The sequence below is a fragment of the Pelobates fuscus genome, chromosome 7 (assembly GCF_036172605.1).
Source record: "Pelobates fuscus isolate aPelFus1 chromosome 7, aPelFus1.pri, whole genome shotgun sequence".
Classification (NCBI taxonomy): Eukaryota; Metazoa; Chordata; class Amphibia; order Anura; family Pelobatidae; genus Pelobates; species Pelobates fuscus.
The window spans coordinates 48,140,974-48,163,258 of record NC_086323.1 but is presented as its reverse complement, the minus strand read 5'-3'; the positions used below and the strand labels follow the sequence as shown (position 1 = coordinate 48,163,258).

General features: G+C 42.5%; 1 protein-coding gene across 3 annotated transcripts in view; it reads left to right on the top strand.

Moving 5' to 3' along the window:
- RABGAP1L (RAB GTPase activating protein 1 like) overlaps positions 1-22,285 on the top strand; it is a 342,839-nt gene that overhangs the window by 304,993 nt on the left and 15,561 nt on the right. For all 3 annotated transcript variants that reach the window (XM_063428176.1, XM_063428177.1, XM_063428179.1), the window contains one exon: positions 17,342-17,434. In XM_063428176.1, coding sequence (XP_063284246.1) covers positions 17,342-17,434 — 93 coding nt within the window. The remainder of the gene's footprint in view (positions 1-17,341; positions 17,435-22,285) is intronic.

Below are 22,285 nucleotides of genomic sequence, written 5' to 3'. Positions count from 1 at the left end.
GGAGTCTGTAATACACACATGCATACTACACCTCAGTAAGTTTTATTGCTGTGGTCCACAGCAATAAAACTCACTGAGGTTTAATACACCTCAGTAAGTTTTATTGCTGCGGAGTCTGTAATACACACATGCATATTACACCTCAGTGAGTTTTATTGCTGCGGAGTCTGTAATACACACATGCATATTACACCTCAGTGAGTTTTATTGCTGTGGAGTCTGTAATACACTCATGCATATTACACCTCAGTGAGTTTTATTGCTGCGGAGTCTGTAATACACACATGCATATTAACCCTCAGTAAGTTTTACTCTGGCGCCTTCACAAGGAAAGCGAATTATCGGTTTGTCTGATGTAATCGGACGATATTCTGCTTGCTGGCAATTATTGGTATTGACTTATAATGATACCGATATTGACGATTGGGTGCGCGGCAGAAATTCAGCACACATTATGTTCATCTCCTCTCTCAAATCTTGTCAAAGTATCGCCTTGAATTACCACAGCAATGCTCCGCGAGGCATACCAGGCTGGCAAGAGTTGGAGAGGGGACCTGCCAGAAACAGAAGATAGCATGTGCTAGGCCCCAGCCGCCACCAATTCAATGTGAAACCCCCTGGGAGCCTCCACAAAGCCACTGGACCAAACCAGGTTTTTCTGACACTACAACAAGGCAGGTTTTTGACATGTGATTAACTTAAATTGGTAGCTGTCATTCAGGTTGTTGAGATCGTGAGATCCTTAGTCCCAGCCCCCTTACTGTTGTTGGGTAATATCTAGTTTCAAAGCAATACAGGCTTCATAGAACTAACCAACTAATGAGTTAATGGTGAAGAAATGGAAAGCTATATCTGAATGGATGATGTAATAGCAGTATTGTGTAAATAAAGATAGCTACATGCTTTATTAGGTTGTTAGACAAAAATAAAAACAAAGCATACCTACCATTTTGTAATACATTTATACACACTGTATATAGTTTTATTCCTGCGAGTCTATAACATTATATATTAGGTTGTTTGTTTTTGTGCCGCCTTAACAAGGAAAGCAAATACATTCTAACCATACAGCCCTTTTTTTTTTTTTTTTTTTAATGTGGTGCCTTTTTTTTATGTAAATTTAAAAGCCATGCAGCATGTGAGAAGGGGAAACAAGATAGGCCACCTCAACAAGCCAGCTGTGGGGTACTACAATCACATTGACTGCCTAAGGTTAGGCCATAGAAATAAGGGGGATTGTGGGCGCACCCAGAATATGCATTGCTCAGCAGTGGTGCTGCTGTAAAGACCAAAATATATACAGAATACAGATTAAGGCAACAGCACTTAAACAAAAAAATTAATAATTTTAAATCGTATAGGGCCATATCGTGTTAAGCCCACCACTACGTCACAGCACCCAATCATTTGACCACGGTGTCGAAAATACATGAAGAAAATAGTAGCTTGTCTCTGGACTGTATTTGAACTATAGAACCATGAAGCAATATATAAAACCATTTTAGTTCCAATTAATTTGTTAGATGAGCAAAATTGGGACATTATGCTGTGCACTTTGCCTGTTATCACTCACTCCTAAGTGTAACAATTGTACCTTTAATAATATCTCAGTGTACTAGGGTTTGTTAATGGTACAATTGTTTTTTTATTGTCCAGGAATGAAGGTTGACTTCATTCTTCCCCTAAAACGGGCTGCCCTGGCATCAGTGTAAGCAGGGAGGCCAAATCTGGCACAAGGAAGCAGCTCTGCATGGTATCACTGTTTGACAAGGGAGTGACAGTTTTGCTGTGGTTAATAATTAGGGTGTTAGTAACATATTGCTTTAACTGTCTACAATGGATAGACATGGTACAGAAAAGTTAATTATATAATATGCCTTCTTTATGTCAGTGAACTGAAATACACTAAGAATGTAGGTGGGGTCTGCCATTTTTACATTCCCTTGGATTTATTACAGATAGATCTGAAGTTGTATTCCTTACACTATAGTTTCCTCTGAACTACAACTCCTTGAAACTTTTATTGTTCCTTCTGACGACGCAAACAATTGTTTCATTAAATTAGAACTGCATTTTCAGATGGAGGGATAGAAAGGGAGCTCTGGGTTCTGATAATCATGTATGTATGCATTTTTTTAAAATTATGGGTGAGTCAGTACGGTTTTGTGTCAATGACTGTTTGCTTGCAACTCATGCGCAGTCCCCATCTGATAACGGGATGTGTTAGCTTGGCGTTAATGTACGCAATTCTGTCTGGCCAGCCACGCTCACTACTAAAGTGCTCTGCCTGAGTGATGTAAATATTGTAAAGCGCTACGCAATGTGTTGGCGCTATATAAATGGCAATAATAATAATGTGATCGGTGTTGAGTGCAGTTTGCACAGTGCGAGCATATCTTATGATGACATGTGCTGCGCTTTCTGTGGATTAGGTGGGACACCAGAGACCAGCATTGGGATAGCAGGATGCAGAATGTCATGTATTTGTGTATATTTAATCCTTCTCTCTATTGCCTTGTTCATACACAAAATTATTATCACCATTGTGTAGATAGAATATCTATTTTATAAATTCCATTATGTAGTAGACGTAAAATGAGTTAAGAGATTGATTGTAGGCGTGGACAGGTGCTTTGTCTGTAATGTGTCCAGGTGCTTTATTCAATTCCCTTTCCTTATAGCAATATAAGAAATGGTAAAATGGACTCTGCAGACACCCAGTGTATAATGTTAACAGCACAAGCATCCTCAGGAAGAACTACCAAGGAGCTGTGTTAGAGAAGTGTAACCTTTGTTAAGGTAGAAGCTGTCATGGTCAGCTGAGTGATGTTGTGAAGAATTAAGCTGAGGTGCTTGAAGAATGTTTAATAGGTATTGTGCAAAGGGAGGGTTTGTGATGGCATTCAGAACATGACTGGAATAATTAGTGAATTCTAAACAAGCATAAATAAAACAAGTGGTTATAGTCCTCTCCTTACAATTCATGTTTTTCCTGAAAGGTTCGTAGATACATGGACTTATCTTCCAGAAAAAGTGGTAGTGCTTAGCACATTTTATAAGGACAGAGCACCATGGAAACCATTGATGTACACACATTTCAATGAAGAACTTACAAACACAAAAAGAGAAGTCCTGCACTCACTCCCATCACTACTAGGCCGGCAGCAAGGACTACAGTACACATCAGCCCCAATATATAGTAAAAACCAAAGAAAAGAAAGTTACCTGCGCTCTCTCCTTAATCCAGCGGCGGGCTGGGCCGGGGGGCAGGGAGGCAATTGCCCCCCAGGCCGCCCGAAATTCTTTTAGGACCGGCCGCGGCGGGCCGGCCCTTTAAATGCTGCAGCCGCCGAGCGCTCTGTAAAAAGCGCTCAGACGGCTGCAGCTGCTTTTCCCTCCCTCCCCTGTAGGTGGCCGAGCTGCACTCCGGTCTGCGGTCCCGGCCGGAGTGATAGGAAGGTGCACACTGAGTGTGCACCTTCCTGTCAGTCCGGCCGGGTACAGGAAACAGAAACTCCTGTTCCGCGCGGAACAGGAGTTTCTGTTTCCTGTACCCGGCCGGACTGACAGGAAGGTGCACACTGAGCACCTTCCTATCACTCCGGCCGGGACCGCGGACCGGAGTGCAGCTCGGCCACCTACAGGGGAGGGGGTAAGAAGAAGGGGGGAGAGTAAAAAGAGGGGAGGGGGAGAGTAAAAAGAGGGGAGGGGGAGAGTAAAAAGAGGGGAGGGGGGAGAGTAAGAAGAGGGGAGGGGGAGAGTAAGAAGAGGGGGGGAGAGTAAGAAGAGGGAAGGGGGGAGAGTAAGAAGGGGGAAGGGGGGAGAGTAAGAAGAGGGGAGGGGGGGAGAGTAAGAAGAGGGGGGGGAGAGTAAGAAGAGGGGGGGGAGAGTAAGAAGAGGGGAGGGGGGAGAGTAAGAAGAGGGGAGGGGGGAGAGTAAGAAGAGGGGAGGGGGGAGAGTAAGAAGAGGGGAGGGGGGAGAGTAAGAAGAGGGGAGGGGGGGAGAGTAAGAAGAGGGGGGGGAGAGTAAGAAGAGGGGAGGGGGGAGAGTAAGAAGAGGGGAGGGGGGAGAGTAAGAAGAGGGGAGGGGGGAGAGTAAGAAGAGGGGAGGGGGGGAGTAAGAAGAGGGGAGGGGGGGAGTAAGAAGAGGGGAGGGGGGGAGTAAGAAGAGGGGAGGGGGGTGTAAGAAGAGGGGAGGGGGGAGTAAGAAGAGGGAAGAGAGGGAGTAAGAAGAAGGGGGAAGTAAGAAGGAGGGGAGATAAGAAAAAGAGGGGGGTAGGAAGAAGAAGAGGGGGGAGTAAGAAGAAGAGGGGGGAGTAAGAAGAAGAGGGGGGAGTAAGAAGAAGGGGGGGAGTAAGAAGAAGGGGGGTAAGAAGAAGAAGAATGGGGTAAGAAGAAGGAGGGGGTAAGACGAAGAAGAGGGGGTAAGAAGAAGTAGAGGGTTAAGAAGAAGAAGGGGGAGTAATAAGAAGAAGGGGTAAGAAGAACAAGGGGGGGAGTAAGACGAACACAGGGAGGAGGGGGGGTAAGAAGAACACAGGGGGGGTGAGAACACACAGAGGGAGAAGTGAGAAGAACACAGGGAGGGTGGAGGGGGGATGAGAAGAGCACAGGGATGGTGGGTGAGTGTGAGAAGAGACCGCTAGGGGAGGGTGGGGGAGAGGAGAGACCACTAAGGGGCAGGGGAGAGCTCTAAGGGACAGCTCTATAGGACAGGGGGCAAGACAGGGAGCTCTTTAACACTACGTGCACACACACACACACACACACACACACAATGCATCCCTATACATACACAGAAACACACAATGCACCCCTATACATACACAGAAACACACAATGCACCCCTATACATACACAGAAACACACAATGCACCCCTATACATACACAGAAACACACAATGCATCACTATACATACACAGAAACAGAACATGCTTCCCTTACACACAGAGAAACACACAATGCATCCATTACACACACACACAATGCAACCCTTACACACAAAGACAATGCATCATTTGCACACATACACAGAAACATACAATGCAAACCCTTACACACACATGCAAACACATACACACAGAAACACAATGCATCTCTTACACTCAATGTACACACATACAGACACACACCTTGCATCCCTTATGCATACAAACACAGATTCACACAATGCATCCCTCACACACAACCAGAAACACATAATACATCCCTTATACACAAATACACACTGCTTCCACTACACACAAACACACTGCATCACCTGCACAAACTGGTATCCCTATACACTACATACCATAAGCACACATATTAGATAACTCATAACACATCCCCTACACACTCCACTCCCTGTGAGCGAGCTCATGGGTGGGTGGAACATATAAGTGGACTTATGAGTGGGCCTTATGGGCATACTCACCGTCAGGCACTGGGGCCCAGACCTTGAGCTGTGTAAGAGGCCCCCAAAAAATGGAGCTGCTTCCAATTCTCCCAGAACGTTGAATTTTGTGACCACAGTTGCAAACAGCCTCCAGAGGTCCTGTTCTACACCAGACCAGTGGAGCCAAACTGCAGCCCATCATCATCCTCATCTAATTGTAAGTAGGCAATCTAGTATATTATTAGTGACACTAATCTATAATTTACCTCCCATTAAAGGGACACTATAGCTTAATGAAGTGGTTCTGGTGTCTATAGATGGTCCCTGCAGGCCTTTTAATGTAAACACACACTGTGTGCAGCACTGGCGTTAGTTCATATGGCAGATCATATGGGTGGGGCATTGTGATGTCACATGGGGGGGGGCGGCAAATTTATATTTTGTCTAGGGCGGCAAAAATCCTTGCACCGGCTCTGATCCTGGGCAGGTGCACCAGTCTACTGGTGACCCACAGGAGGGGAGTGCACTGATTGCACTGCACTCTCCTCCTGCCCAGACCCGTCTTGACCGCAGTGCAAGTGCCCTCTGCCCTCTGCCCCTAATTTACAATGGCTCACACTCACAACAAGCAGTGCCTGGAGCCCTTTGCAGAGACGGAAACAAAGAGGTTCTGCGGCAGCTGGCCGTCCTGCAAGCATTACATTAAACAGCTGTTCCCCATGCAGCCACAGGTGGCGTTGTGCTGGGAGACTGTGATTACTCTTCACTTCCTCCCAGCCTACAGAGCAGCGCATGGGGGAGAGAGGAGGAGGCATGATTTAATCTTGAATAAATCCTCTAAGCAAACCTTTATAAATTTGGAGGGATCAGCTCTGTTTCCACAGTTTATTGGTGTTTACTCTCATCTCTGTATTAATATTGAGGGATGTCTAAGTAGTAACATCACTGTGTGTCAGCAGGGCCAGCCGTTGGGGTGGGCAAGCTGTGCGGTCACGCAGGGTGCCATGACAACAGAGGCGCCCGGCGGCCAACACAGCTCACAAGTTGGGTACACCAGCATATTTAATTTAAACGATTCGCTGGTGGTCCACTGGTGCGCACCAGCAGTAGGTGAAGTCAGATCATATCCTCTCCCTCGTGGTTCCGGCGCTCAGTTAGTGAGTCAGAGCACAGGCTCAGAGATTCTCAGCCTGTGCTCTGACAACATTGAAAGTCAGAGCCGTGAAGGAGCGGGTATGGCAAAGAGCTACTGATTAGCATAACATCAATATCCGTTATAAAACCAGAAAAAGGTGGGCATGGATGGTGAACTGATTTGGTGGCGCAATGGGCCACTTGACTGGTTTTGCCCCCCAGGCCTAAGGCTGCCAGCCCTCCCCTGCCTTAATCCCTATGTATATTTAGACAAATGGAGGTCATTTAGTTGCTCCAATGGCCATTGGAGGAAATGCCCGTCTGCCAACGTCAAGGCAGACCCCCCTAAGCGGGTCCTAACACTAAGCCTTCAGCCTGCTTCCTTGAGCTTCTGGCAAAGATATCTCTTATGAGACAGAGAGGGGCATTGTTTTTTTATATACACCCCTATATACTTATTAACCCTTAATAGGGAACACATGGGATGGGCGGCAGCATTGTAACCAGGCTGTGTGATACAAAGTAAATACAAACACAAAAAGAGAAGTCCTGCGCTCACTCCCATCACTACTGGGCCGGCAGCAAGGACTACAGTACACATCAGCACCAATATATAGTAAATCTCTGTCTCATTAGAGATATCTTTGCAAGAAGCTCAAGGAAGCAGTCTGAAGGGTCAGTGTTAGGACCCGCTTAGGGGGGTCTGCCTTGACGTTGGCAGGCGGGCATTCCCTCCAATGGCCATTGGAGCAACTAAATGACCTCCATTTGTCTAAATATACATAGGGATTAAGGAGAGAGCGCAGGTAACTTTTTTTTCTTTTCAATTAAGAACTTGTTTTCCTCTATTTTCTTATGTTTTCAATAAATGTGCCAGCCCATTACCACAATGTACTTAGCATACCTCCCATGTGTTCCTGTTTAGTTGTGATAGTGCCCTTTTTTGACCCGGATCCCTGTCTTTTATTTATTTAAAGGGACTCTCCAGTGCCAGGAAAACAAATCCTGCAGTGCCCACCTCCTCCCTCCCATGTTGCTAAAGGAGTTAAAACCCCTTCAGTGACTTTCCTGAATCCAGCGCCGATGTCCCTTGGCGCTGGGTCAAGCTCCGCCCACTGACCTGCCCCCGTGCGCGCATTAGACCTCCCCATAGGAAAGCATTATTCAATGCTTCCCTATGAGGATTCCAGCGACACTGGAGGTCCCCATGCAGAGCGTGAAGACGTCCAGAGTCGTTTAAAACACTTTTCGTGTTTTAAGAAGCCGGAAGTCCCTTTAGAGGAGGACTTAACCCTCTAATTATTATTGCAATAATTACCTTGCAGGGTTATGGGTGATGGGAGTTGGCACCCAGACCACTCCAATGGGCAGAAGTGGTCTGGGTGCCTGGAGTGTCCCTTTAAGTAATATAACCAATTGTATTTGCTGTTCCTGAACAATCCCTTAATTGCCCTTCTTTGATAGTGTTTTTTCCCCCCAGTGACTTAAAGGAACACTATAGTCACCTAAATTAGCTAAATAAAGCAGTTTTAGTGTATAGATCATTCCCCTGCAATTTCACTGCTCAATTCGCTGTCATTTAGGAGTTAAATCACTTTGTTTCTGTTTATGCAGCCCTAGCCACACCTCCCCTGGCTATGATTGACAGAGCCTGCATGAAAAAAAAAACTGGTTTCACTTTCAAACAGATGTAATTTACATTAAATAATTGTATCTCAATCTCTAAATTGAACTTTAATCACATACAGGAGGCTCTTGCAGGGTCTAGCAAGCTATTAACATAGCAGGGGATAAGAAAATCTTAATTAAACAGAACTTGCAATAAAGAAAGCCTAAATAAGGCTCTCTTTACAGGAAGTGTTTGTGGACGGCTGTGCAAGTCACATGCAGGGAGGTGTGACTAGGGTTCATAAACAAAGGGATTTAACTCCTAAATGGCAGAGGATTGAGCAGTGAGGCTGCAGGGGCATGTTCTATACACCAAAACTGCTTCATTAAGCTAAAGTTGTTCAGGTGTCTATAAAACATTAAGGAGAAAAGCCTGGTTTCACCTCATTGTGAATCACTTCTAGCAACATTTGTTGTTTTTTTCCCCACCTCTCATCAACGTGTATCGCTGCCTGGTTCATTCTTTAACTCATATTTACTATTTAAAATATTTCTAGAGACAAAACCAAAATATTCACCTCACAGACTAAAACTGGATTTACCCAGAGACTAGGTTCGACTGAGATTGGAATTTGGTTTTCTGTTAATTCTTCTTTATGCTTTTCATTCCTGCCTTTTAGCTACAGGTTTACCAGGCATCTGTAGGGCTGTGTAGCTAAGAAGCTTCAAAACACAAATCCCACCTAAACCCCGTGCAACAATGAGGGCTAACTTTCATCACTGCAGCTGCTGAGAACTACATTTCCCATGATGATCGGCTACCCATTAGGCTATCTTAATTAGCATCATAGGAAATGTATCTTCAATAAATGCAGTAGTGGCCATCAGTAGCCATTCTTTTTTTTTTTTTTTTTTTAATGCAGTGTGATTAGCATTACAGAGAGGGCACTAATGCGACCTTAGTATATAGCAATGACCTTACCTGGAAACATTCCTTTTTTTCTAGCCATTTGGTTACTGTGTGTGAAATGCACAGGTTAAGATTAAAATGTCCTTCTACCTTAAAATATACCTGCTGCCTTAGTAGGCCTGTAAAAGGTAAATGGAACATCATGCAAAGGCCACAGGTGAATTGGGGGGGAGATTGTGCCATGTGCGGATTACACTTACTTTACCTTTTGGCAATCGGTAATATTTGATTCATACAGTATGCTAGTAAAATTCCAGCAAAGGTACATATCAGTAGGTCTATTCTGTGATGTAGAGCTGTGTGCACACTAATGCTCCTCCAATGCACAGTTCATTCATGAAGTTTGTTTCTTTGTATGTACTGTGCGCATGTACCCATTGGATGCCAGTTAAAATGTGTATTGTTGGAGCATTCACATGCTATACAGTGCAATGTTCAACAACAGTATGTTTGATCTGTACATTTGTCTGGCAGTGAATAAATAAATAAAATATATATATATATATATATATATATATATATATATATATATATATATATATATATATATATTTAAAATCCTTGCACTCTAGCTATAACAGTCAATATGCCAGGTGCTTAAACTAAAATATATTATACAAAAACATAAAAAAAAAATCTTAATTCACTGTTTTTGGGGTCCAGCAACTTGGTTGTGTCTCTCCATGTATGCTGTTCCTGTTAATATCTTGCATCTGGTTACAAGGTGCTGGGCTGTCTCAGAGGCCTCTTTGCACAGTCAGCACCTTGGGTCATGTGAGCCACATCCACTATCTGCCGGTAGTACACCCCATGGAGAGGTTTGTCTTGCCATGGAACCTCCTCTTTTTCTGCATCCTCTGTTGTTGTCTCAGGCATTCCCTTAGCAGCTCATCTTTGGGAGCCATCTTCGCGATGTACTTGTGGATGCTCTGAGTTTCATCCAGGGCTGTGGCCTTGACACTCATCAGGCCCCAACCTCCTTCCTTCTAGCTTGTGTGTAGTCTCTGGGTGCTGGATTTCAGGTGGAATCCTCCATTCATAATTTCCAGGTCTTGACATCCAGTTCTTCTCTTGTCCAGGTTATTATTTCAACTGGGCACCTGATGACTGGTAGGGCATATGTGTTGATTGCTTGGATCCTTTTACTTGTGTATATATATACAAGAAAATATTTTGGTAAAATGGTATTGCCTGTATGTTAAGTAAACCCACAAAATATGATTTAGTACAATATGTATGTGATTTCAAATAAACTGGTCTAATCCAGTAACGTGAGTAAAGGAATATTTATCATGAGCAAAAAAAATTGTCACAGTGTATACAAAGGCAGGAGACATACAAATTATTTACACCAACAACAGTTAACAAATAAAAAGGAGAAATTAACACAAAACCTAACTACTCACTTAGATGGTAAGGTAAAAGTATTTTCTGCCTGGGGGTCTCTGGCAAGAAAAGCTGGTGACTTATTTAAAATTAGATCTTGGCCTCTACTAGGCACACTATACATTTGCACATTATTGGATGTATACATCTCAAGTTTCCAAGTCGGCCCAGAGGTAGTATAGGTGGGGGGAAGGCGTACCTATCAGAACAATCAGTGGCCTCCCCCTTGTGTTTCATACCAATACCATTCCAAATACAAACTTTTTATTTTATTTTCTCTTTTGTGCTTGCCACTGAAATAATAGTTATTGTGTATAAAACTAGCTACTTTGGTTCCCATTTGTTATTTTTTTGGTTTGGTAGATAAATCTACTGAACACCAACCACCCCCCTGGCTCATTGAGTTCAAGAAAACTGCAGGAATTAGCGCCCTCCCTGTGTGGCCGTCGTTCGTGCAACCAAACAACAAGTGCTGGAGAAAACGGCGGCCATCTTGTCGCACGAAAGGAGGCAGCAGGACCTGGTCGTCAAGTGTCTGGAACTCCAAGTCGGACACTCGACTCCGCGAACAGCGGTCATCTTTGCGAACGCCTGCTTCTTTTCACAGGCAAGCCAGGAGAGCGCTGTTCGGTAGGTTTGTTCGGACTAATCCAATGAACAACCGTTACCAAGGAGCCAGTGAACCCGTTCGTGGTTTTGTTCAGTTTGGGACTCCCGAAATTGACCAACCGCTACCCTTAAAACTATGGAACTATTTTGGGCAAGTGTTTCGTGAGCGGTCGGTCAAAACTTTACCCTGGTGGCGATTTGGCAGTATTTGTGGCATCTGAGCGCTATTTGGACAACTTGGGCGCTCAGATCTAGGCTATCCAGGGATATGACATTTATGGGGGTCCCTATAATATTTTTGTGTAATATTATGTACCTTTTATATTTTGTATTTTATGTCGAGTCATTGTGACTCAGTAAATTAGTGGGCGTGTTGTGGGAGTTTCTGTGGGCGTGTATAATGTACCCTTGACTTGCATAAAAGCCGGCCACCTGGCCTGAATAAAACATTCCTGTTGTACCCTTCATCTAGTCTAGGCTGATGTTTGGGTATGTGTCTGATTACCCGTTGGATTTACTTGTATGCAGTATGTTACTCTGGAGAACGTACGAATCGAAACCCAAACTGCAAGCTATAATCACAAAGTATCTATCAGTTCGGGAGGAAGCAAACTAATGTGTATCTGAAATACCAGCGCTCGTTACATTGCATTTATAAATTAGTTGGAATTTTTCAATTCTATACATATGTCACACTTCCTACTTATGACTTCACAATACCTTCCAAACGGCTTAAGCTGCGCTAGCCATATTTATTTTGTAGGATTTGCTTTCCCCGTTCTGAATATGCACAAAAAGAGGCATGGTTATTAATTTGTGGGTTATTAATGTTTCTTTTAGATATGACACTGGCGGACAATGGTCTTCTGACTGCTAATGGTCACTTAGAATATCAAAATCACTTCTGTGAGGGGATATGGTAAATTAACCAGTAAGGTGACATTAAAACTAGACTTAGAGGCAACTCTTGTAATATTTCACATCTGGCAGAGGATGCTTCAAAATAGGAATTCCTGTTCTAAACATTCTGACATCTATCACATTCCTATACAATCAAATGAATCCCTCTCTTGCCATTCACCATACCACTTCTACCAGGTAGCCAACTCATGTATGCACACATCACATTAAATAGCAATATTCTATTGCACTCTTGGTGTAACAAATGGAATAATACATTTGTCTGTGGGGCTTTCAGGTGACTTTATAAATGAGGCAGTGCCATCCCATGTCATTCACTCCTAGCTCAATATGGAGGAGGGTGGGTAAGGGAACCACGAGCAGAATGTCCTGGCTTGGCGCTGAACAATCAGTGAACTGAACGGGTCCTTTATTTCTCCTTTCGCTGGAATTTAGGTCACAGGATGATTGCACGGTTGGTAAAAGCTTTAACCACCAGACCTAAAGCTACTTAGTGAATGTAGCCAAACAGTGCTTGCTTGTAACAGCAGAATTGGGAGGCCAGCACAGTGCATATTACTCTAACTTGGCATCAGTGTAAAGTCCATTATTATTAGTCAAATATCTTTGCAGTAATGATGGAGCCAGTATTGTTTTTCAGGGAGTAAAAGTTGCAATCATTCAATTCTCCTACCCACTTTCCTAAATGCATGTTTCATTGCAAGTTATATCTATTCCAATAACCTTTCTACTTGTGCCAGAGAGTTTACAAGGTGCCTTTTATGGGCCAGTGTATTCAAGTAATGAAATATACCAGGGCAAGTAAACTGCTTTGATGGGAAGTTACAAACATGTGATGCAATTTATTATTTACTTTCATTACGAAAGGACGAGATTTACTATTGCGTAATAAATACTATTAAACCGTATACTGTTTGTTTGGAGTAGGGGTAGGGTCTGTTTATTTATTTACATATAGGTGAGGGTTTCTTTAAAAGTGTGATTGGGTCTCTGAATAAACTGATAGCAGCTGCAGTGTGTGATTCAACTCATCTGATGTAAGCTATATATCCCATAATAAGCCACCTGTTTATACAATCAAATGAGACCCATATTGCCCAGAGTAAAAGGTTTCTGATTGGTTGTGCTTCTTCCTGGTTTAGGGCTTCCTGTTGCCGTTTGCCTATGGATTCGCAACAGTAACTATAAGACTGTTTTTTTGTTATCTATACAATGCGTTTAAACATGTGGTCCCATTGGTTTTTAATTGTTAGTATATTTCTAATCTGTTCACACAGCCTTCTTAAATATATTTTAATCTCATCCTAGCTTGTTTGTGTGCAATTTTTGTTCCTTTCATTAAGAAGGAATTTGCAAGAGATCAGAAAGCAAGATCTGCCCTTTTATAAATGGCAACGCAGCTTGAGCCTCGCTAATTAAAAAGTGTTTTATGGAACGCATGTGCGTCTATGTATAAATATATACTAATATTGTGTAAAAGCAGAATATTACACAATAACATACATTTTACCAGTGTCTACGGTGTAACATAAAATAATTGGAAATAGCTTAGTAAAATCTGAAAAATAACTTTTCAATAATTGTAAAGCATGCATACTTTTAAGCCAGTTTGAAACCTGCATTGACAGGGTTACCCCAAGCATCGTAACCTCTACAGTGCACTGTAGTGGTTATGATGCGAGGAGTACCCTGGCCCAGTTCCCTGGTAATGGAGCAAACCGTTTAGCAGCAGTTTGCCCCCTTACCAGTGTCCCTGCTGGACTCTGGTGGTCCGCTGACGCACACAGCCATCACCATACATTGGCTGAGAGTGTCAGCTAACCACTCTCAGCCAATAACTGATAATCTGTGCAACGAAAGTTTGCACAGAATTTACATTAGCCAGCCTGGAATTGACGATCACAGAAGTGGCCATGGTACTTTTAGTAAACCTAAATATACTCTAGTTAACCCTATTGAACTATTTGGGTTTTCACTAAGCTGTTGAGCTGACAATGGAACTGTCAATTTTAGCCGAGTTAGTGGAACTGTACAAATACTTTTTGTGGGTCATTGATTTTACCTTTTCAGTTCCCCACAATATTCATTTTACCAAATGCTGCAGTCAGTTTGAATTTACGCCGTGAGCAATGTTTTTCTCTGTGTGTTTTAGCTTAACCCAGCGGTTCCCAAATTGTGTACCACGGCGCCCTGGGGCATAGCGACACGCACACAGGGGTGTCGGGGAATGTTTAATCCTAGCACCGGGGAAACATGAGTGCTAAACATGAGGCAGCGATCCTTTAAGACCGCGACCTGGCACCTGTAATGTCGGCCGGCTGGGAGGAAGTGACAACCTGTCACTTCCTCCCAGCATGCAGGGAGACAGAGTGGGAGGTGGCAGCCACAGCATGAGGGGAGAGGAGCAGAGCACGAAGAGCTCCAGACCTCTCACTCCCACCAGCCAGCAGCAGGACTACCCTCCTGGACACACGAGGTAAGCCAATAGGAGGGTGGCTGGAGATATTCAAAATATTGTGTGTGCATGCATGTGTGTCAGGTTTTACATTTGTGTGTGTCAGGGTGTGCATCTCTGTGTGTGTGTGTGTGTGTGTGTGTATATGTCAGTTTTTTCTGTGTCTGTGTGTGCGCACACATCTGTGTGTCAGGATATGGTCTGTGTATGTGCATCTGTGTTTCAGTGTGTGTATCTGTATCATGGTGTGTGCATGTATAAATGTTTGTGTGTGTGTCAGGGTACGTGTGTATTTGTTGGTGTATGCGTCTGTTAAGGTGTGTGTATGTGTCGGTGTCTATATGAATGTGTGTGTATGTGCATACATTCAAGCAGTCATACACCAGCACAACATACAAACACACTCCTGCAATCTAACACAAATATTAAATACAAACACACGCCTGCATTCAAACTCCAAAAGGATATACAAACACCCCTTCACTCAAACATTTAAAAGTGAACATAACATTCAAACACAACCCTGCCATTAAACACAAACATTACATACAAGCACTCCCCTATATTAAAACACTAAAACTATATACAAGCACCGCTTCAAACACCAACACTGTACATTACACAGATATACAACCTAGACATTTTGACTTGGGGTGCCTTGGAAAAATACTGAAATATTAAGGACGCCTTAAACCTAAAATGTTTGGGAACCACTGGGTTAACCTTTTAAATGACACCCAGGAACACTTTCAGATCATGTGTGCCAAACTTTGGGGCACCATAAAAGTTGTATTTGAGTGGCTGATCGCACAACCATCTGCCAAGAATGACCTTGTATTACTCAAAGCGCTTATCATTTGTAGGCTGGTGACTGCTGCTCACATCCATTTCTGGTGGACATACGTTTCTGTGGTTTCAAGGAAATGGTACACAGATCAGCAGGAAGGTAGTGATAAGAACACAAACTAAAAGCTTTTTAACTGTACGTTTCTTTGCCATTTGACTGCACTATTGTCAGTTTGTCATGGAGGACTCCCTGTATGTGTATCCGTCTTATACGTTATAGACCAAACGTAACACTGCACCAATACGCATATTCAAATAAGGACTGTTAGAATTACACCTCCGCTCCATAGTCTTTAATTTTCCAAAACAATAGTCCTTTGGGATTGTATTCAGCCCTCTGACTGTCAAAACAAGTGTCTTTGTCCAGCCCAAAGTCAGTAGATTACAAAATGTAACGTGTGTGTAATGTTTTTAGCATATAGCTGCACCTGTTGCACATTGGCTCTGTTAAAATGTGGTTTTGTGGCTCTATTTCCAGTTCTTTTTGAGACTGCACGCACAGGAACATACATCTCCATTGCAGATACAAATGACTGAGACATTATATCTGTTGCGACCACATGGGTTGGTTTCCAATGGAAAGTATGAGGAGTAAGTTTGTGGGAATTATTACAGAGGCAAGGTGTGAAGTCATCTAAAAGGGAAGAGAGTATAATGATTGTAACCAGATCGACCTTATACCGGGGATGTTTAGAGAACATGTATTCTGCCGAGATGCATTAATGTCATTGTCGTTCACGACACATCGGCCGTAGGGCTGATCACATTGCTATAAACATTAGATCATGTACCTAGTGATAGACAGTTGGCTGTCTCAGTGCAATGTCAGCCCAAAACAATCTATAGCATGGACTGCACATCATTTATTGAAACAGATTATTTGTCTTCAAAATTCAGGGTGATTTTTAAGACATTGATGGTCCTCTATCCCCTGGAACATACCTAGAAAGTGGGAAGTAGGATTGCATAGCTGAGCAATACATGTTCCCCTTTCTTTTACTCGTTATCCCTTTAGGCCCCCACCCTCTATTAGGAGACCTCAGCCTCTCTTAACCCCTTTCCCCCTATCTATGGGAACTCTAAAGATGGATTTGAGACGGATGCCCTGATTGCACGTTTAATAAAGCACCATGCAGTTACTGATTGTCACCCTGTACTATGAATTCAACTTGTTTATCCATTGCAGACCTGCTTATACACAAAATATTGTATTTATAGATTGTGTTTCTGAGAAGACATCCCCAGGAGACGTACCCTGTGCCATATAGCGTCCCTTGAATATTTGGCCTTAACCATTTGAATGACAAAGTGATGTACAAAGAAAACACTCACTTGTTAACACTAAAAATACTAAGAGCCTATTCTAAAGTATGTAAGGTAAAATGATATGTTATCTGTACCGAGGACATTTATAAATGAGAGATATGATGGGTTTTGTATTTTAGGGGCATATTTCCATGGACAGGAGATAAAGGATTAAATCGCTTTTGTGACAAAGCTGGAAGTTGAACTGCGGGTTTTTTGTTATTTTTTTAAGGTTATAGCAATCCCTCTCTATGCTAATTGTTATTAGAGGTCTGGGAGGGGTACTTGGGGATAAACCCTATTTATATTGGAAGGGTTATTTAGTAATTAGGGTGCTGGAGGTCCTCTTGCCAGATATGTATTTCCCATTAGAAATGTATCTGCTGCTCTGCCACATTGTTGTACTGCACATGGATAATGTAACTAGTAAAGAAAAATATGACATAAACCGCAGAGTTAAATGTACTGTAAGTGCAAAGTGGCTCGCCTTACCTCTGGCTGAGCTACAGCAGGTGGTAGTGTTCAAGTGAAGATTTGCCCCATCTGCTGGCGGCATTGTAAAATGCAGGTATGAAATATAAAGCCACTGATGCACCTGTTTCTATTCTGTTTTGGAAAACCGTCCCTCTAGTGGCAAACTGGTGATACTACCTGATGTCACAACTTCACTACTAATATTTTTCCTTTTCTCTAGGTGCCCTTCACTACTAATATTTTTCCTTTTCTCTAGGTGCCAACCAAAAAACTGAAAAAATATGAGAAGGAATATCTGGCTATGCGAGAGAGTCAGTTACAACAGGAAGATCCAATAGAGAGATACAAGGTAAGACAAATACCTAGGGACACTTGTACATGATGCATCCTAAAAGAAAGCATGGACTTTAATGTTTACTGCAGGATTACATTATACATATTCACCCAGTATAAAATCCAGTACGTCCAGTATATGCATAGTGTTATGTGTTCCTGAGTATTGGATTCATTTGTCACTGAACTGTTGGGTTAAATTGCCCTAGCCTCGATTAGCCATTTTATTACGTACAGTTTTTCAGCTGCTATCCAAATTCTGGCTGAGAATTCTGAGAATTGTAGTTAAACGCTAAGAAAGCTTTGATGCTTGCTGGTTTGGGCAGGCCCTACTGTTCGCATATGTCCCACATGTTTTGTTCGAGGTAATTGCTTGCCTTGTTTTACCTATTGTACAGCTTTGATGAACATGTTGGCACTATAACATATATTTGTAATTGCAATCTTAGTCTTTCCGTTTTGACATTTGCCGTAGCAAGACATACACTTAAATTCAATGTGAATGCACAATGGCCTGTAAACTGGGCCTTGGGTAAAAATCTCCTGTCTGTGACTTGGATTTCATTTGTTTTGTGTTTTGCTATCCATGCTGGTAAATGCACTGATTACATATTGATTACACACTGCTGGAATTAAAACATGCAGGGCTTAGTTTGGCTAGAACTGGTGATAGAAAAATCATTTTACCAATAAAATTCAAGATTTAGTGTCCAAGTGATCTGCGGGCATGTCCTCTCTCTCTGGTTCAACGCACCAGTCAATCAGTCGATCGATAGGTGCACCCATTCTTGCAATCTCTGATGCTGGCACAGTCTATGCAGGGTCTATGAATAATTTGTGTGTTTAGGGTAGCGTCATCAGTGTAGTTTTCCAGCTCGTGTGAGTTATCTGATGCTGCGAGAACCACTCACTGTAAATACAGTAGTGACGAGATATGAAAATGCTAATGAAGTTTGTGCCTTGTACCAGAGCTGGAAGAGAGGCAGTGCCATGGAGACATGCTTAATGAGGGTGAAATCAGGACAGGACCAGGCTAGCTACAATAGTGAGGGTACTTCAGGCAGATAATAAACACAGCACAGGAAAATGGTACTCCTGTCTATTGCAAACCACTTAACCCATTATCCTCAGACATGGTAAGAGCTCTGCTTTGCAATTCAAAGATGGCCATGCCAGGGTTGTCTCGTTTGTGGCACATAGTAAATGTACAGCAGGAAACCAAGAGTGAATACTGGCTGAGGGACTACAAATCCCATCATCCTTAAACATTGTTGTAAATGTAGATAGAAATGAAAAATAAATAAGGCTTAAATCAACCTTTTGTAATGCAGGGTCAAAGTAATTTTGCTAGGTAAGAAAAGAAAAGAAACAAGGAAAAGAGGCATAGGCAAACTCATTGACTTCATTTTTCATATGTCACGCTCACATCATACTCAGTCAGACCGTTAGATGATGTGTGCCAAACAAAATTGTCATTCGCTAAGGATTCAACAATCTAATGCAAGTGGCAAAGACGGTACTGAATACTAAACTGAAGAAAAAATAATCATTAAAGGTAAAATCAACCTTGGTGAAGTGTGGTGCAGTCACTGTCATGCCAGTGACAGCTGATCTTTTGGCGCTGCATCCCTTGTGTACCAGTGGATCAACATTAAATCCACAAATCACAGTATCTAGGGTGCTAGAGTTTCAGCCTCTATCGCTGTAGTAGATCTAAGGGAGGGGTGGGAAGAAAGTTAATCTGCAGATGTTGTTAAATTACAAGTCCTTTGATGTTTTGCTCTCCTTAAAGGATCATGGGAGATGCATTTCTACAGCAGCTGGGCATCTATTTTCTGGTTTGAAGGGGGACTGTCATTTTCAATATATTTTATATTATATCATCCTCTATATTTAACAAATATGTGTTTGTGAGGTATCAATAATAAAATTTAGATGTAAAAATCCCCTAATTTTTATCCTGCACATGGGTGCCTCCATCTTAATTCCATGTCAGTCGTTATTATAAGCTCTGGCAATCCGCCAAGAGAAAGTATACAGAGAGGAAATAAAATAGTCTGTACCTGAACTGACCTGGATTACAATGTGATGAAAAGGTGATTTTTCTATGTTTTATTCAGTGGCATGACTTCCAAAGAAGTGTCCATTCCCCATAGAAGAAATAAAACTCATATTTAAAGGACCGCTACAGGCACCCAGACCACTTGCTCAATGAAGTGGTCTGGGTGCCAGGTCCCCCTAGTTTTAAACCGGCAACTGAAACATAGCTAAGACAGCCTGACCGCCACTAGAGGCGCTTCCGCGATTTACACTGAGTAAATTGTACTGATTTGACCCTGGACGTCCTTAATGGAGTCCAGTGTCAAATAAGATCCCCATAGGAAAGCATTGAGTAATGCTTTCCTATGGGCGGGTTTGAATGCGCGCAACTCTGGCCACTCACGCGCATTTGGCTCGACTCAGGAGCTGACATCGGCGGGGGAGGAGACATCACCAGTGCCGAGGGAGCCTGTTGCTGGATTAAGGTAAGTGGCTAAGAGGGTTTTAACCCCTTCAACGTCGAGAGAGGGGGGCACTCAAAGAGCCTATAGTGCCAGGAAAACGGGTTTGTTTTCCTGGCACTATAGGTTTCCTTTAATGTTATCCAACAATGCTCGGCTAAATCAGATCACAAGGACACAAAACCATGGTAACTAATATCATTGATGAGGTAGTTTGTTTACAACAGCGGACTTGGTTCAGTTACTTTTAAAGGCTTAGAGAGGTTTTGAGTACAATTATCAGTCACATCAGCAGTACTGCGTGACTTTTTAAGTTTTAGAGTGCCAACATAGCTGGAAATGTTAGAATTATGAACAATTGTTGCACTTACAGGTTTCGATCCTGCGGCAATAGAGTATCTGCTCTTTGGACAATAGAATTGGTTTAAAAAAAAGTGGTACTGTTAGCCATAAAAAAAAAACCTGTAAACAAGCAAACGTATGGCTTGTTTCTGCTAACAGGGTAACTAATATAAGCATTGTGCTGTTCTTTGAATTTGTTTAATGTGTCATATCTAATCCATTGATAGTCCTGCAATGTGGTTGTGTTGCCTGTCTAATGTAGCGATGTCAGAATATATCTGTAGCAGGGTACCCAAAAAAGAGATCCTCAGATGTTGTAGAATGACAAAGCATCAAGATTTACTTCAAAAGCATCTGGGGATCTACTTTTTGGGAACCTTTATGGGTTACAATATGTGGACTATATAGGGATCATAAAACCATCCCATTGTTTTATTATAGGTTGTGCCATAGCCATCTTGGGTAACAAACAATTGCAGGTCTCCGTAGGCCTGGTCAGTATTACCATTACTGAATCTGTTCTGACTCGGTGAATTTAACTTTATGCTCAAATTCCAATTCAGTTTAAAGCTGAGCAATTTGAATATTGACATAGGTGACCATGATACTCATTATCTGCTGTCCTTTGGCATGAAAGTGGAACTGTCACCTAAATTAATTTTTACGTGTCCATTAAAACCAGTGCCATTAAAGGGACACTATAGTCACCACCAGAACAATTACAGCCTAATATAGCTGTTCTAGTGAGTATAATCATTCCCTGCAGGCAATTGCATGCTAACACTGCCTTTTCAGAGAAAAGGCAGTGTATAAATAGCCCCCTAGGGACACTTCCAGTGGGCCACTCCTCAGATGGTCTTTGGAGGTGCTTCCTGGGGCAGTGCTGCACAGTGTGCATCACTAACATTTAGTGTCTCCAAGCTCTACATGGAGATGCTGAATTTTCCTCATAGGGATGCATTGACTCAGGGATGCATTGGAGATGCTGTTTGGCCCTCCGTGCTGCCTTTCCGATTTTAGCCAATCCAATTATTTCCCTTTGGTTTTATTACCTTTCAGGGGGGGGGGGGTGTTAACATGGGACAAGCCACCTAAATTGTGGCTTTAACATTACATGTTTGTGTTCCTTTAAAAGATACATTACATAATATGTGCAACTACCCAAGCTATGGTACTTTTAGATTTAACACCTAAATCTTAAATAGGATTTTATGTGCAGCTGGCAATTTTGGAACTGCATTCAGATTATTTATATATTTAACACACACACCACCCAAACACCCCCCCCCCCCCCAAAGAGCCAAAAGAGATTGAATATGAAAAAGTGTCCAACTCCGTTATTTCCTACAATGTGCAATTCTGTCCCAATTATTCACAGTTCAGTGAATATACCCCTATTGGCAGCTATTAACGTAGCTGGCGAAAACATAGCAGCCAATCAGGGCCTGAGATTCAAATCGAACAGCAGTTTAACTCCCAGAGGAGGAAATGACAGTTTGACCCCTTTAATGGTGCAGGTGGCATTTGTGCCTTAAAGAATCCAGGTTAGTTTTACATATATTTTAATAAAATGTGCTGAACAGATTTTATAAAATGAAACAAGATAATAAACTGTTCTTATAACACTGTGACATGTAAATACATTTTTCTAATGACAGAGTACTTTAAAGGAACATTACAGTGTTATAAATACAACCATACCTTCCTAACGCTACAGTGTTTTAGTCAATGTTTAGAGTGTTGCTAGCACCGAGACTCGAGCAGTACTTTCGCCTGTACCTCGTCCCCCAGCGTCATCTTGGAGACACTGCTTCCTCAATGACTGTCCAATCCAGTGCTACTCATAAAGGTCACAGCCAATCAAAGCTTCTCATAGAAGGCACAGCCAATCAATGCTCCTCATAGAGGGCACAGACAGTCAAAGCTCCTCATAGAAGGCACAGAGAGTCAATGCTTCTCATAGAGGGCACATCCAATCAATGCTCCTCATAGAGGGCACAGCCAATCAATGCCCCTCATAGAGG